Here is a 19,659-nt window from a genome sequence, read left to right on the forward strand (position 1 = left end):
GATGCGTAATTGATCCAGCTTCTTCCCCTGAATCTTTCTCTGTCTTAAGGCCCCTGATTAATAATAACAATCAAAGCCAACACCAACGTCAATAGGTAACATACCGAGCAGTTGCCGTGTACCTGACACAACCTCAGCACGCTACGCTTATTATTTTAAGTAAAGCACACACTCCTACCTAGGATGTGCAAAGCCTTAAATACACACGTGGGAAAAGAAAAAAGGCTGAAAATTAGCCAGCTAAACATCCATTTCAAATGTTCAGACAAGAACAGCACAGTAAACTCAAAGAAAGTAGAACGGAAGAAAGAATAAAAGCCAAATGCACAATAGAAACTGATGCTGTTTATTGTTATTAATGAAAGAAGATGAAATTAAAGAAAAAACCAAATATACAGTAGAGAGGATCTACAGAGCTAAATGTTGGTTATCATCGGTAATTTGAAAAGACTAATAAAACTGTTGCAACTATATCTTAAAGCTGATTGTAATAAAGAGAGAGAGGGGCCAGCTGGCAGCATAGTGGTTAAGGTTGCACCGTCCACTTCCTGGCCTGAGGTTCGCAGGTTCGGATCCTGGGGGTGGACCTATATACCGCTCATCAAGCCATGCTGTGGCAGCATCCCATATATAAAGTAGAGGAAGACTGGCACAGATGTTAGCTCAGGGCCAGTCTTCCTCACCCAAAACAAAGAGAGAGAGAAGGTACCAATGATCAATATAGGCAATAAGAAAGGAAACGTCTCTTATAAGCCTCAGAGCGATGAGCAGCTTTGGTGTGTAATTATCCCCACTCCACAGAGGAGGAAGCTGAAATTGACGGAGGTTGAGTAACTGGCCCAAGTTCACGCAACCTGTAAGTGGCAGCGTCGGGACTCGAACCCGTGATCCCGTGCGCCCGAGCCGGCGCGATGAATCTCTGTGCTATGGCGCCACCTCGCGAGAGCTCCCCGCCTCCCCCACCCCGCCCGGCGGCAGCGACACCCCGCCCGTCTCGGGGCTTAGTGTAGGGTTTCCGCTGCCCTCCGCGCAGGACACCTGGGCCGGAGCTGTCCCAGCCCCTGGGGTTTCAGCCACCCCGCTTCCCCTACAGGCTTCCCTCTGAAATGTCACTGGAGTTTCTCTTTCCGTCTCAACCGCTGGGACCCCCTGCTGTTGCCCCCAACCTGCCCCCCTGAAGCCCTGCGCCCCTGAAACCCTCCTGGCGGTGGGTTCCCTCCTGGGAGCCGCTTGCTTGCTGTCCGTCTCGGCTGGGACTGTCAGTCTGCGGAGAGCCTGGCGTCGCGGGGGCGCTTGTAGGAAAAGCAGGACCTAAATCTCACCCCAGACCTGCTGGATAGGGATCTGGGTCTCAACAAGACCCTCCCCACCCATCCGCTCCCATGAGATTCGCGGCATAGTGAAGCTTGAGTAGCTCTGGCCCAGACCATGAGCGGCCGCAGGACCCAGGGGGCTTCAAGACAAGGCCCCGGCCTGGGGCAGGTGTATCTGACAGCTTGGTCTCAGCCGTGTTCCGAAGTTGGATGCTGACTGACCTTTGGTCTCTGTTGGAGAAAATTCAAGCTCATTCCTGGCCATTGGGTTCCAGGTACTTCTTATGAGACCCCCTGGGACCCCAAGAGATGTCCTTTTTCTCTTTGACTCATGCAGTTTTTTTAAATCACGAAAATTATGTGAAATAAACTTTATAGGAGCTCAGCAAATTGATGTGTCAATACAGACAATTCTGGATGGAATAAACAATCAGTGACATGTGAAGCCTTGCAAGACCAAAGTTGGGGCCCACCCCCCTGGTGTAGTGGTTAAGTTCCTCGCACTGGGCTTGGGTGCCCCAGGGTCGAGGGTTTGCACCCCAGCATGGACCTAACCACTAGTCAGCATGCTGTGGCAGCAACCACGTAAGAAGCAGAGGAAGACTGGCACAGATGTTAGCTCAGGGCTAATCTTCCTCAGCAAAAAAAAAAAGACCCAGGTCCTAACCAAGTGGTTCTCAAACTCCAGCATGCATCAGAATCACCAGGAGAGGGAGTTAAAACTCAAATTGTTGGCCCCACCCCGGGAGTTTGCGATTCGTAGAACTAGGGTGGGGCTGAGAATTTGCATTTCTAACAAGTTCCCAGGGGATGCTGGTCCAGGAACCACACCTTGAGAACCGTGGTTCCCAAACCACACTGTTGTGGCTGCTTTGGACCGTGACGTGAGCCCTTAAGAATGATGTAGAAATAACCCCATTCAGTAACACAGCCTCTCAGAAGCGTAACGAGTTCTGACGATCCAGTGTGAACTTAAGGCCTGATCGGAATAGTTTCTTGCATTTATGCAACAGATTTAGCATTTTCATCTAAATTATGTGCCACCTCTACTGTCGTTTGTGTTCAGGTCCTGCCTTGAGACAAACACTCTTTTTTCCTTTCGCGGCACTTTCGCGTGTATCCCAATCTTCTTTTTTGCGGTCCGGTGAAAAATGTCGAATCAAGGTTGTTGGATCTGAAAAGAAGATTTTTTTCTTATTATACGAATCAAAATATATCAGTAGATTTTTTTTTTTTTTTTTAAAAACCTTGCTGTTCTTCCCACTGCATTCCCAGAGTGCTTTGCAGTGCCCTGTGAGATCTCTCACACGGTGTTGGAATTATTGATTTACCGTCTGATTTTCTCAAGGGCTCATGGGCTCCTCAAGGGCAGGCCATTCTTCTATTTGAAGAAAAAAAAAACACGTAACAAGATGTTTACTTTTCTATTTGTCCAGTTTGTGTCAACAGACGTGAGGAAATTGTTTCTGGATGAAGATGGCAGTGGGTGTTGACATGGGCGTGTCAGATACGCGCAGAAGGTTTTGAGCTTTTAAGATTTCGGGGGGTGTAGGGTGGCAGCGGTTGAGGGCTGGGGGTTGTTGTGGGGGGGGTGTGATTCTGTGGGGGGCGTTGTCTGGGACCGTGTATCACGCGTGTGTCTACACTCCATGCGCGCAGCTCTCTAGAATTCACCACGGAGAATCAGTGGCTGACTGGGAAGGGGTGTCCCTGCCCCTGCCCGTGTGTGTCCCCGCGTTGGGATGCTGCACCCATGCCCTGGGTCTTCATGCCTTCTCTCTGAGGGTGGCCATGTGGCTCCTGTGTTCCTGTCCCCGGGTCTGCCGCCCGCTCAGTCTCCTCGCTCTCCCGTGTCAGAAGCTCAGGGCCCTCCCCGGTGGGTGGTGCGTTAGGTGACTGATCTGACCTCGCCACGCTTCCCTGGCTCATCCTTGGGTCCCCGGGCCCCGGCTGAGCCGGGAGGGTGGGGGCTCTGGGAGGTCAAGGAGCCCACTGGGAAGTTAGCGGCTGGAGCTCAGATTTCATGGGATGAGAGGAGGAAAGGAGGGAGACGGGTCTGACCTGACTCTGGTCTGGGGCAGGGCCGGGCGGTGGCCAGGGTCTCAGAATCATCAGAACAGTCCTAACAGCTCCTGTTTAGGGAGCACCTGCCACGTGCCAGCCACTGTGCTCTGTCCTTTATAGATTTATGTTTAGACTATTGTATTTATTCAATATTACATAGTAAGTATTTATATTTATAAATAATTATGCAGATTAACCTATGTTTATGCATAATATTTTATTATATTAGTTGTAAATTACATCGTAATTTCTTATGATTTTCTATTATCCCATTGAAGGTAGGAGGAAACTGAAGTACAGAGAAGTGAGTTCACTTGCCCAAGGTCACTCAGCAAGGGGACAGAGTCCAAATTGGAACCCACTTCCGAGTGTTTCCAGCCTTTGGCTCATAACCACTGCATCCCCCCACCAAGGCGGAAGACAGCAGCAGGGTGGGCGGGGGGGCGCCAGCAGAGAGCAGGGCTAGCTGAGCAGCCCTGGATAATAGCAAGCTGTTGGTGGTGTTGCGTTGTGCTGGTGCTCGTTTACTGAGGACTTGCTGCGTGCTGGGCACCATGCTCAGAGCTTGCATAATGACAGTGACGGGATATGGTCTGTGGCGCTTGGAAGGGCCCCAATGTCCGTGCCGTTACTGAAGCCAGGGGACCCCAAGGTTACTGTGAACATTCAGTAAGAACACCATTACCCTTCGATCATGTTCCCAACACAGACACAGATGAAAGGAAGTGAATCCTGTCAATTTGCTGTTTTCTTGTTGACTCAAGGCTCACAAGGATTTATGAGCTTGTTTTGCAGAAGAAAAAAGATGCCTTTAGGGAAGTTTCAATCACCAGGTAACGGCCCCAGCTGCCGAGGACGCCCAGAAGTCCAGTTGCCCAAGGGCTTATCTGGAGTGGAAGAAACACAGGCTTCCCCTTCGTTTCTCCACAACTCCTCCTGCCGAGCCCCTCAGGTCTAGAAAACCCCCTGATTTCTTCTTTTGTGAAGATGGATTTGAGAGAACCTATCCTCCCGCCTTCTCATTTGGGCCAATTTGAATAACCCTGTCTCCATCTCCAGGCACAGTGTCTCCATGACGGGCTTATTGTGCACCGGCCACAAACTTGAGATTAAGAGGTAGGTACCATTACTGCCTTGTTCGTCTGCCCCTCACACTGGCATTCCAAGATGGAGACTGTCCCGGTCTCCACAGCGCCCTGAGAGGAAATCATGACAGAAGCTCCTGGAGAAGCAGAGATTTGGCCCCAGTCTGTAGGCTGTTCCTCTAACCCCTGCACTTTCTCTACCCCTTGCAGCCTCCACCGCAACCCTTAGTGCAGGAAGAAATACCACCCATTTTACAGATGAGGGAAACTGAGGCCGAGACTTGGACTCACCCACAGAGCCACCGACTTGACCCGTCGTCTGTCTGATCAGCTCGTCCACACTCTTGACCCTTTTCTCACCTGGCAGGAGGCCGGAGCTTCCACAGGGCCCTGTCCCCCACGAGGTCCCAGCCTCCCTCTCCTTCCTGTGCTGCTTCTTCATTTCTCCTTTGACTTGTGTCATTTCTGCTTGCTGATGGGTGAGTGTCCATTGTATGTTACAAGAATTGCCTATTTTTTCCCCAGATTAGGTTGTTGTTTGTGTTTGTTCCTACACAAAAGGTTTAAGTTTTATACGGTTCAACAGGTCCTCTGTTTATCTTATAGATTCAAAATTTCCAGCCTTGGTTAAGAAAGTCTCCAGGCTCCTAGAGAGTGGGAGGGGGCAGTCTCTTCTTCCCTCCCCCTCCCCCTCCTAGGCTTGTCCTTCTTGGGTGGGGGTCGTTTGATATCTTCTTGTCAATTTGCAAGCACTCTTTACGTATTATAGCTATTAACTCTATGCCCTTCTAAGTGTTCCAAATTTTTCCTCAAGCCTTTTGCATATTGCCTTGCAACACTTTTTAAGTGTTATGCAAATATGTTTCTCTCATATTTCCCAGGTTCTGGGTTTCCATCCTTGGTTAGGAAGACCTCCCACTCCTCAGGGGGCACAGGAGAGGGGAGCCCCCTCCTCATCTCCTCTCCTCCTCTCCCTTCCCCTCCAGAGCCCCTCTCTCTCCTTATCTCCAGCTTCTCCTTCCCCAAGGTCCTGCATCCAGGCATGGGGACCCCCCAGCCTGGAGGCCCAGCCCCCTCCCTTGTCCCCTTCCCCAGCCTTTCCTTATCTGGAAGTGGGGTTCCACTCCTTGCCAATTTTTAAGAGTTCTTCCCACCTGTACCCGTTAACCCTATGCTATCCTCTGCATGGCAAGCCACGGGTCCTCGAGTCCTGTAGTTGACTTTCTTTATAATGCCTGCCACACAAAAGCTGAAGCTATTTTATACAAATATGTCCATCTTGTATCCATTGGTGGTGGGTTTCCCACCGGGGTTAGGAAGGTCTCCCTGCTCCCGGGGAAGGGACGTCCTCCCCTTCCCTCCCGAGTCCTTATGTCGCAGCTTCGCGGTCCCCACGGGTCAGGCGCACAGGAGCGCGCGGGAGGTGGGGGGGCGGTGCTGCCGGTGTCCAAGGTGCCTGCCCGGTACCCGCCGACCTCAGGAGCGCAAAGGAGCCGCGCGTGGACCAGAGCGACTCTGCTGTGAGCACCGCCGCCGCCGGCGCCCACCTGCCTTCCCGCCCTCGGGCTGGGCGGACGCGGCCGCCTGGCTCGTGGTGGCCCCGCGCACGCACACGAGGTCACCGCGTGGTTCCCGCGCCGCGAGGCCGGCAGGACACGCAAGTTCACCTCCGGGCTCTGCTGCGGGTGCTCGCCCCCTAGGGCGCCGCTCAGGACCCAGCCCCCAGACCTTGGGGCTTGTCCACACCCCTGAGGCCCTGCTCCAAATTGGGAGTCCCTGGAAGCAGCCTGGAGGTCCCCCCTTCTCCTGGCCCGCGCCCCCTCCCCCAAGCCCTTGCTCCTTGGATCGCTCAGACCCGAGTCTGGGGTTCCCACACTCAGCTGACGCAACCTCGCAGCCTCGGTTCTGGGAGCAGCCCTGTGACACCCGTGAATCCCCCACCCACCTACCCCCCACAGCTGCCCTTCCCAAGGAGGACTCATGAACTAGCTTGGGGATGGGGAGCCATGAACCCCCTCACCTTGGAGGCCCCAGAACCAAAGTCAGTCCCGGGCCCCCCCCACCCCCCGTCCCCCCTCCCCCATCAGCAGATCTCAGTGCTCCCAGACTCCTCTCTGGGTCTTCCCGACTCTGAATCCAAGCCGGACCTTGAGCCCCCAGACCCAATTCCAGGAACATCCTGTTCGCTCTCATGCTCCCCACCCACCTAGACCCTCTAATCAGCCTCAGCCCCGGAAACCAGGCCCAGAGCCGGTTAAGGTTCTGGAGCCCCCAGACCCCATTTTGGAGGCCCCTGAGCCCGCCCTGCTCTTGCAGATCCAGCTCACAGACCCCGAGACCCCAGATCTAGTTGTAACATCCCCCAAAAAACACTCCCCCACAGCCTCTCTTCCTCAAGGGCTCCAAGTGTCCCCAGCCCCAAACTCCTGGGCCGGGACGCCCGGCTCCTGAACATGGAGCCCAGCTCCCACCCCCACCCCATCTCAGGCTTCTAGAACCCTCCACACCCTGGATCTCTGAGGCTCGGCAACCTCTGGTGATCAGTTTTGATTCTGTTGCAGGTGCTCCTGACGCCTTGGAGGGGCCTCATCTCCACCGCCCCCCCCCGGCCCGCAGAGCCCCGCCGTCTGCCCTATCCCGGGGTCCGCTGCAGGCCCCGAGACCCAGGAGGAGAGAGCTTCCTGCCCGCCGCATGCTGCCTGCCCTGCCCTGCAGCCCTTGTGAAGTGTCCCTATCTGCCATCTGCTTGTGCTTGGGCGCCAAGCCCACTCAGAACCGGACAGGATAGGGGAGAGAGCAGGTGGTCAGGCCTGGGTCAGCCCCTACCTGGGACAATGCTGGGGATGGGGACACACCCATAGACTCTGACGTGGATTTAGGGGTGCACAGATGCACACCCACAGGACATGCGTGTGGCTGATGGCTGAACACTGGAACGCGCCCCAGACGTTTGGGTAGGTGGCCCTTCTCTGAATGCCCCCTGCTGTCCTGGCCTCCAGGGACCTCAGGACTCCCTCAGGAAGCGGGAGGTCTTCTGGGACTGGGCCTGTGTGGGGTCTGGCCAGAGCTGAGGACTCAGGGGTTGTTAGCATCTTTCATTCGCCCTCCCTCCAACACAGGAGGACACTTTAGTTCCAATTTGCATATTTCTGCAAATTCGAATTTGCATTCTGTCCCCGTCTCCGCCCATGGATGAGGGCCCTTGATGGGTACTTGGGTTTGGGGGTTCTTGGGGAAGAAGAGAAGAGAAATGAGAGGTCTTGGGGGAGGAGGTGTGGGGTCAGCTCTGGGAGCAGGGGTGGACAACTTGGGGGTGCGGGGAGGCAGGGAATTGGGGGCGATTCTGGCAGTTAGATATGAGCAAAGAGGCGAGTGCAGATCCTAAGAGGCCATAAATTGGGGATATGTGAAGAGGTCAGAGGTCAAGGGAGGTGCAGAAGGTTGGGGGGTTGTGAGTGCTGGAGAACCACGGATGAGAGGATGTGTGAGTGGGATACGAGCTGCGTGGGGTTCCAGGGGGCAGATACTAGGGAACGGCTCAGCATCCTCGGGCGCAGGTATGTATTCATTCAACCAACAAAAATTTATTGAGTCCTTACTATCTGTCAAGCACTGATCAAGAAGTGGCCCCTGGCTTTGAGCTGCTCAGAGAGTGCACGGGAAATGCCAGAGTTAGACATTGGAGGACACGGGAGGGTGGCAAACGAGAAGCCAAGGGCTGGGCAAGAGGAAGGGGCTTAGGAGGTGGTAAGTGATGGAGAGAAGCTGAGGGATCATGAAGGTGCTAAGGGAACAGGGAGGTGCTAAGAGAACATGATGGAGCTAAAGGGTCAAGGAGGTGCTAAAGGTCAGGGAGGTGCTAAGGGTTAGGGACTTCTAAGGGAGGTGCTATGGGGTCAGAGAAATGCTAAAAGGACAGAAGTGATAAGGAACAAGGGGGTGCTAAGGGTCAGGGCAGTGCTACGGGTCAGGGAGGTGCTAAGGACAGAAATGCCAAGGTGTCAGGGAGGTGCTAAGGGTCAGGGAGGAGCTAAGGGTTAGGGAAGTGTCAAGGGGTGGGTAGATGAGACAAGGGGTCAGAAGGCCTGGAGTCAGCCAGTCACTCCTTGAGCTGCACAGACACAGAGGAGTCAGTCACCTTGGTCCGCCGCAACCCCCCAGGCTCGATCCGGTTCTTGGTCTTGTGCAGAAAGTGGACAAAGCGCACGCCGGGGCCATACTGGCGGAATACGTGGGACACCTGGGGCAGCACCCGGGAAGGAAGAAGTCCTCACTCGTGACTATGAACCCTGCTCTCCTCCCTTCTCCCCGTGAGGTCTTGGGAGACCCCCATGTCTGGGGCCGGGGGCCGGGGCAGAGAGTCTCACCTGGACCCAGCGGCCAGGGGGGCCTCTCCCAGAGGTCCGGGGGGCCACATGGTGCTGTGCGATGACTGTGCGGCGGTCAGCTGCCAGCAGCCAGACATGCAGCTCATAGACACACACGTCCAGCCGGCTGTCCTCGAACCTGGGGGGACGGGGGAAGTGGGGGGACATGGGGAGGTCCAGGCCTTCAGCTGCCACCGCAGCCCGAACATCCCGGCCCCAACTCCTGACCCCAGTCAACACACTGGCATCCACTCTGTGCACCTGGGCTGAGTGGTGCTGGCACGCAGTAGTGACCGAGACAGCCCCACGTCTGCCGCCATGGGATTCGTAGTCCAGTGTGGGGGCAGACCTGTCACCAGGCAGTGACAATCGGGAACGGTCAGGGCCAGGATGGGGGAAGTCCAGGGCACTGGAGCATCACGCATGTGACCCAGCTGGGGGCGGTCATGGAGGGCTTCCCAGTGGAGCCCTGTGTAACTGACTCCTGACGGACGCAGGAATTGTCTGGAGAACAGGTAGGCAGCCAAGGAAGAAGGAACAGCCTGGGGCCTGGCAGATTTCAAACACTGGAAGCCTCTGAGAGAAGGGGGCGGAGAGGTTGCGGGAAGGCCTGGTGAGGAGCTGAGACCACAGGGGAGGATGGGGCGAGGCCTGCGCTTCGGGGAGCCCCGTGTGTGACCTGGCCGGGCAGGCAGGCTGGCAGGGCTGAGGCACGTACCAGTCCATGACCGTGATGTCTGGCTGCTCGTCATCCAGCAGCTCCTCCCACAGGCCCTGGGCCAGGAGGTCCACACACTGTTGCTTCACCGTCCAGCTGGGAGAGAGGACACGGGGGAGGCGGGGTCTGGGACCTGCAGGGACTGTTGGGTGTCTCCCAGGTTGGCTGGGCCCCAGAGAGCAGGAAACCCCGAACGTAGCACCCAATGGGCGCTGAGCATCGCTCAGCCCCTTCCAGTCTCAGGTCCACGAGCTCCCCTGAGAGCGATGCTTGCTCAACCCCGTCTTGCAGAGGGGGAAACTGAGGCTCAAGAAGGGAAGTGACTTGCCCGAGGTCGAGCAGCAAAGATGTGGCAGAGCCGGGATCCCAACCCAGGCGCGTGTGACTCTGGGCCCCTGAGTTACGCCCTCTCGCCCACCGTGCAGAAGCAGGGCCAGGTGTCATGGAGCACAGATGGCGGCCTGGGTGATGTCCCCCTCCCAGGGAAAGAAATTGAGAACAGGAACAATGTTGGCTGCTATTTATTGAACACCTACTACGCGCAAGCCAGATCTAGCCAGACCCTATGCTGTGCGGTACGAGCATTCTCTCTTGGAGACTGAGGCCCAGAGAGGCCAAGACAGTTGCTCCGGGTCCCACAGCGAGGAAGCCTGGAAGGGAGAATCAAAGGCAGGCCACGCAGGCCCAGCCACTCACCTGCGATCCTGCTGGAGCATCTCAGTCCTAATGGTCCACCCGCGGAAATTGCCTGGTGGGTGGAGGGGCAAAGTGTTGGAACCTGCCCATTCTCCAGGACCACCCCCTCCCTCGGGGACAGCCACCAAGAGCTCACCCAGAGTCTCCAGGGGCTGCTGGGTGGGACCAGTAGAGGGTGCTGGTTCATAAATGTTGATGCCTGGAACGAGCAGGTTTGTGGGGCCCCAGGCGGGGGAAGCCGCCCCCTCCACATCCTCCCCCTCCCTGCCCGCCCGGCTCCCGAGGAAGGGCGGGAATCTGGGCCGCGCCAGCCAGGCCAGACCAGCCGGGCAGGGACAGTGAGTCAGGGCCCGGGAGAGCCCTGAGAATGTCCTCAGGGGAGAGGGAGGACTGCGGAGGGGGAGGGGGAGGACGAGGGCGTGGGGTGAGACCCAGGCAGAGAGACAGAGAGGCACCGAGGGAAAGAGACACAGAATATAGGCAGAGGGAGGCAGGGAGAGAGAGAGGGGGATACAGGGTGAGACAGAGACACAGGGAGGGAGAGAGACAGAGAGAGAGACGGAGATGCGCGGGGGAGGGGACAAAGACAGACGCAAAGAGACAGAGGCACAGAGAAAGAGACAGAGAGGGATGGAGAGAAAGAGAAGGTAGAGAGAACAAGGAAATAGACGGAAAGAAAAAGAGACGGACGGTCTGAGTGGGCCACGCGGGGAAGAAGACAGGCACCGGGCGGCCCCCGCGCTCCGGCCCGGCCGCACCTTCGGGGTTGGGCGAGCGCAGCAGGTTGCGGTAGAGCGGCCGCCGCAGGAAGAGCAGCTTCCAGGTGAGGCGCGGGGGCAGCTCCAGGCCCGCGCCCGGCGGTCCCCACGCCTCCAGCAGCAGCTGCCGCGCGGACGCCTCGGTCGGGGGCTCGGGCACGGGGACCTCGGGGGGCTCGGGGACCGCGGGCGACGGCGGCGACGCGGGTGGGGGCGGCGACGGGGGCTCCCGGGGGCTCGCGGGCTCGTCGGCCTCCATCCCGCCCCCGAGCGGGTGTTCGTCCCGCACCGCCTCCATCCTCGGGTCCGGGAGACTGTCCCCGACTGCTCCGCGGGGCCCAGGGTTAACTGGGGCTGGGAGGGGCGGGGCGCTCCAGCGGGCGTTTGAGAGAGGGGTGTGTTGGGGGAAGGACCTGGGCTCCCAGCGCCTCCTCCCTCAGACCCAGGGGTCCAGCCCCCAGCCCCTCCTCCCTCAGACCCAGGAACCCAGCCCCCAGCCCTCCTCCCTCGGACCCAGGAGCCCAGCCCCCCAGCCCCTCCTCCCTCAGACCCAGGAGCCCAGCCCCCCAGCCCCTCCTCCCTCAGACCCGGGAGTCCAGGCCCCCAGCCCCTCCTGCCTCAGACCTGGGAGTCTGGGTCCCAACCCCTCCTTAGTTTCCCAAGCCTCCTGTTCCAGGGTCCCCAGGGCCAGCCGAGGACCAAGGCACCCACCAACGGGCCCCGGGACCCAGAGTGACAGATGGACTCCAGCCAGTGCTCCCTGCTCTCTAATGAGGCCCATTCCCCTGTCAGGATCAGGGCGGCAGGGTTAAGAGGCTGATTAAGGAGGACCCCATCTTCAGCAGAGGGGTGGGGGTGGGAGGGGCCCTGCCTCTGTTACTTCCTCCTCTGCCCCCACTGGGGACACACCCTTGGGACCCTGACATTTCCTGTTCTGGAAACCAAGGTGTGGGATGGAGGGCAGAGGGAGACCCGGAGCCAGAGATGGGGAGTCACAGAGATGGGGGACCCCAGGGGGACACGGAGGCAGCCGCAGAGGGAAGCAGCAGCCCACGTGGGTTTTGAGGGCGCCCGCACCCTTCTCCGGGCCGGGCGGGCGGCGAGGCCTCCTCCCTCAGAGGTCACAGGCAGGTTGCAGGGAGGGACGGGGGCAGGAGGCTGGGGCGCGGAGGAACCTGCAGGGCCAGATGCCCACGGCCACGGCCTGCCCACGTTGCGGCCCACACGCGGCCCGGGTAAGCCCGGCGCAGAGTCCCACCCGGATGACCAGAACCCCTAGGTGCTTGCCAGGTGCTGTTCTAAGTGCTTCCAAGTTCATCGCACCCTCTGAGGATGAGAAGGAGGCAGGTGCTACTGTTCCTGGCATTTTATAGGTGAAGGAAAGATAACAGCAAAGGCAGGGGAGCCAGGCGCCGTCTCATCCGCACCTCCAGCCTGGGCGCGGCGCTGCGGATGCCCCCACCACACAGATGGGCAAGGAGAGGCCGCCCTCACAGGCCTGGCCCCACACCGCTCCAGTTCACCCGCAAGCTTCCGCGGACGTCTGCTGCCCCAGATTCCTGCAAGATGCCGAGAGACATGCGCCCTGGACCATCCCAGTTGAGCTCACACCCAATGAGGATGCTCCTGTCATCGAGGGCTGCCTGTGTGCCAGGCATTGTTCTGAGTTCTTTAGTGGACTTATTAATTCAGTCTCCACATCCGCCCTAGGAAATAGATACTGTTGTTACACGCATTTAGCAGATGAGGCACTGAGAGGTCTAGTCAGTCATCCTAGGTTGCACAGCTGGCAGGTGGTGAGTTGGAGACACAGACACTCAGATGAGATATATGGGGACACAGATTCAGATCCCCCCCAGGGAGAAACACTGGCTGACACAGGAGCAGACGGGGGTAATGGCACATTTGTCTTTAACTCACTGTCCCCCACAATGGGCCCCGGAGGTGGGAACTGGTCATGGCACCTCCTCTCACAGATCGGGGTACGGAGGCGCGAGAGGGGAAGTGAGCCGGCCTGGGGAAGCTGGGAACCAGCCAGGGCCCTGGGGGGCGGGGAGGACCCGTGTGAGGGGCAAACCTACTCATGCACCTGAAGGCCGCAGCCCCAAACCGGAGACACACCCCGGCCACCACAAGCACGAACACACACACCCAGGTCTGGCGGCCTGCGCACCCGGCCTCGGAGGAGGAGGAGGAGGAAGAGCAGAGTTGGAGCAGGAGTGCCTGGTGGTTAGAGTCAGAGATGTCCCTGGGTCAGAACCCAGGGCAGGGAGCGGCCGGAGCCAGAGACCCAAACGAAGGGCAGCAAAGAGTCCGCAGAATGGAGGTCTCAGCCATCCTCTTCTGCCCTGGACACACACACACATGCACGCACGCACGTGCGTGCGCAGTGGCTGCCAGAGGGGTCTTATGAAAGCCCCAAGCAGTCACTCCCCTACTTAAACCCGCCATGGCTCCCATGCCCTCAGGGGTGGGGGAGAAGTCCCAGCTCTTGGTCGGCATTCGAGGCCCTGGATTTCTGGTCCAGGCCTCCGTGACCTGTGCTCCCCTGTCTCAGGGATTTTGTTCATGAGTTCTTTCCACCCGGAACATCCTTCCTTCTCACCCACACCCTGTACTCAATGGGTCCCAAACTTTCGGGCTCATCAGAGCCACCCAGGGAGCCGATTAAAAATGTGTATTTTCTTTTCTTTTTTTTTTGAGGAAGATTACACCTGAGCTAACATCTGCTGCCAATCCTCCTCTTTTTGCTGAGGAAGACTGGCCCTGAGCTAACATCCGTGCCCATCTTCCTCTATATTTTTTATATGTGGGACGCATACCACGGCATGGCTTTTGCCAAGCGGTGCCATGTCCACACCTGGGATCCGAACTGGCAAACCCCAGGCCGCCGATAAACGGAACACGGGAATTTAACCGCTGCACCGCCAGGCCGGCCCCAAAAGTGTGTATTTTCTAGCCCTGCTCCCAGGAGTCTGATTTGGTCCCTCTGGGCCTGGAATCTAAAATTTAAGAGGCACCTCATCCCCGCTTTCCATACCACGAGCAACCTTTTTCCCTAAAGCCGAGGGATCCAGGGACACGACAGAGGCCCTGCGAAGCCATTAGGTCTCAAACGTCCCCTCTCTCCATGTCCCCACTGGTAAAGTGCCCAGGGTGGGGCCTCAACCTCCAAGAGGCTGTTTCCCAGACAGGCCGAGGCCTGGGTGACCAACATGGCACCCACCCCCAAAAGCCACCTCTCGTGTGTCCTGAAACGTCCAACAGCGTGAGCGATGGTGGGATGACTTTGGCAAACAGGCAACCTCTCGTAAAGCCAAATACGCCCTGAGCCACCGCCCAGCGGTCCCCAAGGTCCGCCCGGGACTCAGCCATCGACAGGTGAGCGGCTGACGCAGCCGCTGTGGACCACTCTCGGTAAGAAAAAGGGAGGAACTGTCGAACCACGCAGCCGCATGGATGAAACCAAAAATCGCCATGCAGGGTGACAAAAGCCGGGCAAGAGGGGCACAGACGGTGTGATTCCATTTATACAAAATTCTGGAAAAGGCCCCGTGAGCTAGAACCGGAGAGAGCGGTGGGTGGCGGCCGGGCTAGGGAGCAATTGCAGAGAGGCCCCGAGCAGACGTCCCGGGGGTGATGCAAAAGTCCTGGCTTCGTTGTGGTGGTCGTCACACGGGTGTAGACATTTGTCAGAGATCTCAAACTGGATATTTAAGAGGCGTGTACTTGATGTGTGTCAATTATACCTCGATGAGAAATAAAAAGAATCCAGCACCTCTCTCTGCATACTCACAAGGGAATATCTACAAGCCTAGGAAGTGAAAAAAGCAAGATGTAGAACGGTGGGCCTTGTATGCGACCATGTGTACAAAGAAATAAAATACACGGGGGCTGGCCTGGGGGCTGAGTGGTTAAGTTTGCACACTCTGCTTTGGTGGCCGGGGGGTCACAAGTTTGGATTCCAGGCACGGACCTACTCCACTCATCAGCAATGCTGTGGCAGTGTCCCACGTAAAATAGAGGAAGATTGGCACAGATGTTAGCTCAGAGCCAATCTTCCTCACCAAAAAAAAAAAAAAGAAGAAAAAAAGAAAGAAAGAAAATATACAATGAGTATGTCAGACTGCCCTGGAAGGAGCCCAAGAAAGCAGGGAGGCCTCAGGGCAGTGGTCAGGTGGTGACCGGGACAGACAAGGGGGAAATGACTCTTTCCCTCTATGCCCTTGGTCCCTTTTGGATTTTGTACCACTTCTGTGTAATATCTCTCTAAAAATATATAGTAATTTTTATAAAGGAAACAGGGATCCAGAGCTACCCATGGCCCCTTCTACATCTCATTCTTTCAACAAATCCTTAGTAAGTAACCACAGCAGCCGAGCCCCTTGCACTGAGAATATGATGGCGAAACGACAGACAGATTCCTGTCCCCGTGGGCTTCTGGCTTCAACAAGTCGAGCCACTAATTAATTGACGAGCAACTAGTTAATTGACAAATAGCACTAAGTGCTTTGAAGGTGACGAAGAGGCTGTGATGACAGAGACGAGGAGCAAGTGGAGGCCTGTTTTAACTGGGGGTCAGGGAGGGCTTCTTGCTGGAGAAACAGAAATCTGAAGAAGGAGAAGGAGCGGGCTGTGCAAAGGGCTGGGGGAGGAGCACGTGCAGGCAGAGGGAACAGCAAGTGCAAAGGCACTGAGGTGGGACCAAGCTTGGTGTGTTCAGAGAACAGCAGGGGGCTGGAGGGGAGGGATTGAAGGGAGACGAGGTCAGAAGGACTGGGGCGGCTCTGTAGGGCTTATCTGAGTCATAAATTCGGAGAGGAACTGTGGGAAAGGTTTCAGCTGGGAAGTGACGAGATGTAACTGATCTCCAGCTGAGGGTGGGGAGGGGCAGGGAAGCAGCGAGGAGGGAGCTGAGGGTGGACAGGACCAGGGCGGGACCATATCTTTTTGGGGACCGCCATTCAACCCGTAACCAACGGGGATCCCTCAGCGGACGGGAGCAAAGCTTGGGGAGGCGGGAGAGCCGGGCTCAGAGGTTCTTGGATTTGGCTGCGTGTCGGAATCCTCTGGAAGGTTTGCTAAATGCACACTGCTGCCTACCCCCACCATTTTCGTTCCTGATTCCGTAGTTCTGGGGCGGGGCCACGTGGAGGTGATGCTGACGCTGCTGGTCTGGGCTCCCACATTAGGAACCACTATCCTAGTGGTAAAAAGCATATGGTTGCCTGAGCTCAACAGACCCCACCCTTACCCTGTGTGGCCTTGGGCAAAGGACTGTCTTTCTCCAAGCCTTAGTTTCCCATCTCTAAGACAGGGCTATCTCTTCCCCACTGGGCTGCCCGAGGTGCCCCACAGTCTCTCCATCACTCATGGTGTCCCATATTTTTCTGGTCCTTGGTCCTCCAACTTCCTTCCCACCCAAGGGCCTTTGCACATGCTGCCCCTTCTGCCTACAAGGCCTTCCACTCTATGTTTCCGTGGCTGTCTTCCTCTCCATTTGAATGTCCCCTCTTTGTAACACACACGCCCTCTTGCTCTATTCTGCCTGACAGTGTATCTTGGTGGCTGTTCCCCACTGGTCCCTGTGAAGCCACCTGGGCCCTCCCCAGCCCAGGTCTGTGTCCTACCCCCTGCTATTCTCCATCACCACACCCCGCTCTTTCCTTCCTGAACTTGGTGTGATTTGTAAATACCTGCGTCCGTGTGGGTATGTTCACTCAGTCATGAACCGTGTCACCCCTTGAGAATGTCAGCCTCACCGGGCAGGGCCCTGGGTGGGTCGTTGGTTTGTTCCCGGCTCAGTGCTGACACGGACTGGTGGCTGAGTTTGCCGAGCAGGGAGGGCAAGAAGGCCAGGCCGGGCGGGAGGACGAGGCTCTGTCCCGCCAAGGAACCACGGCCGGCCCACCAAGTCCAGCTCCCACGGCTCCCACTGCAAAACCAGGACCCCCAGGAGTGTCAGCGCCTCCTAGGCCCGTCCCGCTGGGAGAGAGAGGGGCGGGGGTCCCGGAGGCCGGGCACCTGAAGAAGCAGCTCGTGGGTTCTCCGCCAGGACTGTGGGGGTGGGAGAGCCCAGCCGGGTCAGGAGGGGGCTGGGGGTGGGAGGAAGGTGGGGTGGGGAGGGGGCAGCCTCCCCCAGTATAAACCCCGGGGGAGGGGAGGTGGGGGTGCAGTGAGCCAGCTGCCCCCTGGAGGGGGCGACAGAGAGGCAGCGATGAGTTGGGGAAGGTGGGAAATGAGAGAAGGAGGAGGAAGGGTGGTAGGAGGGAGACAAAAACATGGAGACAGACAGACAGACAGACAGACAGAGCCAGAGAGCAAGCGGTAGAGAGATCTAGAGAGCCTGAGCGTAGACGCAGAGAGGGACACTTACAGAACCCGGGCCAGGGTTGACCAGTGCCGGGCAAGGATCCAGAGGGTCCCAGAGACCCAGAAGGCGTTGCCTGGGCTGAGGGCAGGTGGGAGTCCAGTGGCAGGTGGGGGAGGAGGGAGGCGAAGGCATACCCAGGTGCCAAATATCAGCTGTGTGTGACATCTCTCCTGTGGCGTCGCTTCCGACAGCAAACAACCGTGAGCTTCCCGAACGCTGTCGACAGCGGCTGTGTCAGTAACTCACGGTTCCTGTGCTCCGTGGAATACTACACAGCCAGGAACAGAAGCGAGGCTGCTGTCGATGTACCGACCAGGAACAACCACCAAGATCCAGCATCAGGGAGAAAAAAGCAAGGCGGAGAAGGACGCGCATGTGATGGTAAAATCTGTGCAAAGTAGGACGGAGATCTGCGTATGCGTGTAGGTATTTCCTGGCATGTGCATACGTTTCTGGAAGGAGATACAAGAACTTATACCAGTGGCTGCCCTCTGGGGAGGGGGCCTGAGAGGCTTGGAATGGAGGGTGGGATGTTGACTTTGCAATTTACTGTCTTTGGAATCTTTTACATTTTGTACCATGGGCTTCGGTTACCTGTTCAAATACTAAATAAGATCAAACAGTAGGGGCTGGCCCAGTGGCACAGTGGCTAAGTCCACGTGCTTTGCTTCAGCAGCCCAGGGTTTGTGGGTTTGGATCCTGGGTGTGGACCTACACATTGCTCATCAAGCCATGCTGTGGCGGTGTCCCACATACGAAATAGAGGAAGATGGGCACAGATGTTAGCTCAGGGCCAGTCTTCTTCAGCAAAAAGAGAAGGATTGGTGGCAGATGTTAGCTCAGGGCCAATCTTCTTCAGAAAAAAAAAAAAGAGATTAAACAATAGACCGAGAGAGAGAGATGGAGAAAGGAGAAAGAGATAGCATACAGGGAAGAGAAGGAGGGGGGCAGAAAGGGAGAGAGGTTGACGGTTTACCCAGCGGGCCCCAAGCTTCCGTAGATGCCTTTGGTCTTCCAGGAAAGGCTCTGAGCTGTCCCCACCTCCCCAAACCACAGGGTGGGCCCCTATCTGCTGCCCCGTCTCGTCCTCCATCCCAACACCCCTCAGCCCCAAGTCTTCTCCCGGAGCAACCGCCTCTCTTCCTGGGTCCCCTCTGGCGCCTGGCCCTCGTGGCCTTGGCTGGCAGCCCAGCAGACGGAGGTCGATGCTTCTCTGCTCCGGCCTGTGGTCCTTAGGGTGAGGGAGGGGCCTGCCTGGTTCTTCAGGAGCCCGTGGGGTGGTGGTCGAGTGCAGAGGCTCCCAGGCCAGGCGCCTGGGCTCACACCCACCTCCGCCGCTCTCCGGCTGCGGGACCTCGGGCTGTGACCTCATGTCGCTGTTCCTCAGTCTGCCGGCGGTAAAAGGGGACAAGGAAGGGGCTTCCTCAGAGGGCTGGGAGGTTGCATCCGTTTCCCAGAGCTGCCAGATGGATTGCCACAAACTCGGAGGCTTGAAACAGCAGAAACGTGTTCTCTCACAGTTCCGGAAGCTGAAGCCTGAAACCAAGGTGTCCCAGCGCCCCGCTCCCTCTGAAGACTTTGGGGGTCCTTCTCGCATCTCCCAGCTTCTGGGGGCCGCCGCTGTTGCCTCGTCTTCATGCGGCGTCTCCTCGGGGTGTCTTTCTCCTACAAGGCCATGGGCCCCTGGGCCTCGGGCCCACCCAGATAAGCCAGGATGACCTCATCTCAAGATCCTTAACTCCCTCACATTTGCAAAGACCCTTTTTCCAAATAAGGCGACATTCTCATGTTCCACGCCGACATATCTGTTTGGGGGAGGGGGCACCCTTCCCCCGCCTGCAGGGTTCAACGAGGTTAAACCAGGAGCTCGGTGAAACCCCGGACCCAGTGGTTCTTGAGGAATTGTCACCGTCACCTTGATTTTGCTTGGACCACAGGATATGGTTCAATGTTTTGAATTAGTCGCCTACCCTTAAGATTCAAGATTCACATGAAAATGGGGATTTCTTTAGACAAATCAGAACATTTGGCATCAGGGGGGCTGAATGCTTGCAAGGCCACACTGGCCTGAGAAGCTGCTGTTCTTCAAAGGGGCGTGTGCGTGGCCACTTCTCCGCTCCCCGATGTCATCTGTCTGGCACCGGGGCCGCAGAGTTCCAGCCTCCTGGAGCATGTCTGTCCCGGTCGCTGTTGCAGCCGAGGCCGGACACAGAAAGCCAGTGAGGGACCCAAGACTGCAGGCCTGGCCCTCCGAGGCTGTGTGATCCTGGGCAGGGCCCTTCCCA

At 57.3% G+C, this 19,659-nt stretch overlaps 1 protein-coding gene across 1 annotated transcript; it reads right to left on the reverse strand.

Annotated features, from left to right (window-relative positions):
- Window positions 1-8,026: 8,026 nt before the first annotated feature.
- On the reverse strand, window positions 8,027-11,314 carry NCCRP1 (NCCRP1, F-box associated domain containing). The gene is made up of 6 exons (XM_046682564.1): window positions 11,002-11,314; window positions 10,380-10,442; window positions 10,244-10,295; window positions 9,548-9,643; window positions 8,830-8,968; window positions 8,027-8,702 (listed from the first exon to the last, which is right to left on the reverse strand). The coding sequence occupies exons 1-6, from the start codon at window positions 11,297-11,299 to the stop codon at window positions 8,562-8,564; spliced, it is 789 nt and encodes a 262-aa protein (XP_046538520.1). The 5' UTR covers window positions 11,300-11,314; the 3' UTR covers window positions 8,027-8,561.
- Between the last annotated feature and the right edge of the window lie 8,345 nt (window positions 11,315-19,659).

Source organism: Equus quagga, chromosome 13 (assembly GCF_021613505.1).
Source record: "Equus quagga isolate Etosha38 chromosome 13, UCLA_HA_Equagga_1.0, whole genome shotgun sequence".
In the NCBI taxonomy this organism is placed as follows: domain Eukaryota; kingdom Metazoa; phylum Chordata; class Mammalia; order Perissodactyla; family Equidae; genus Equus; species Equus quagga.

Coding starts and splice junctions, on each gene's coding strand:
- NCCRP1 (XM_046682564.1), bottom strand. CDS start 11,299: ATGGAGGCGGTGCGGGACGAACACCCGCTCGGGGGCGGGATGGAGGCC. Junction 8,969..9,547: donor GACATCACGGTCATGGACTG/GTACGTGCCTCA, acceptor CCGTCCCCCCAG/GTTCGAGGACAGCCGGCTGG. Junction 8,703..8,829: donor CCCCTGGCCGCTGGGTCCAG/GTGAGACTCTCT, acceptor GTGCTGCCCCAG/GTGTCCCACGTATTCCGCCA.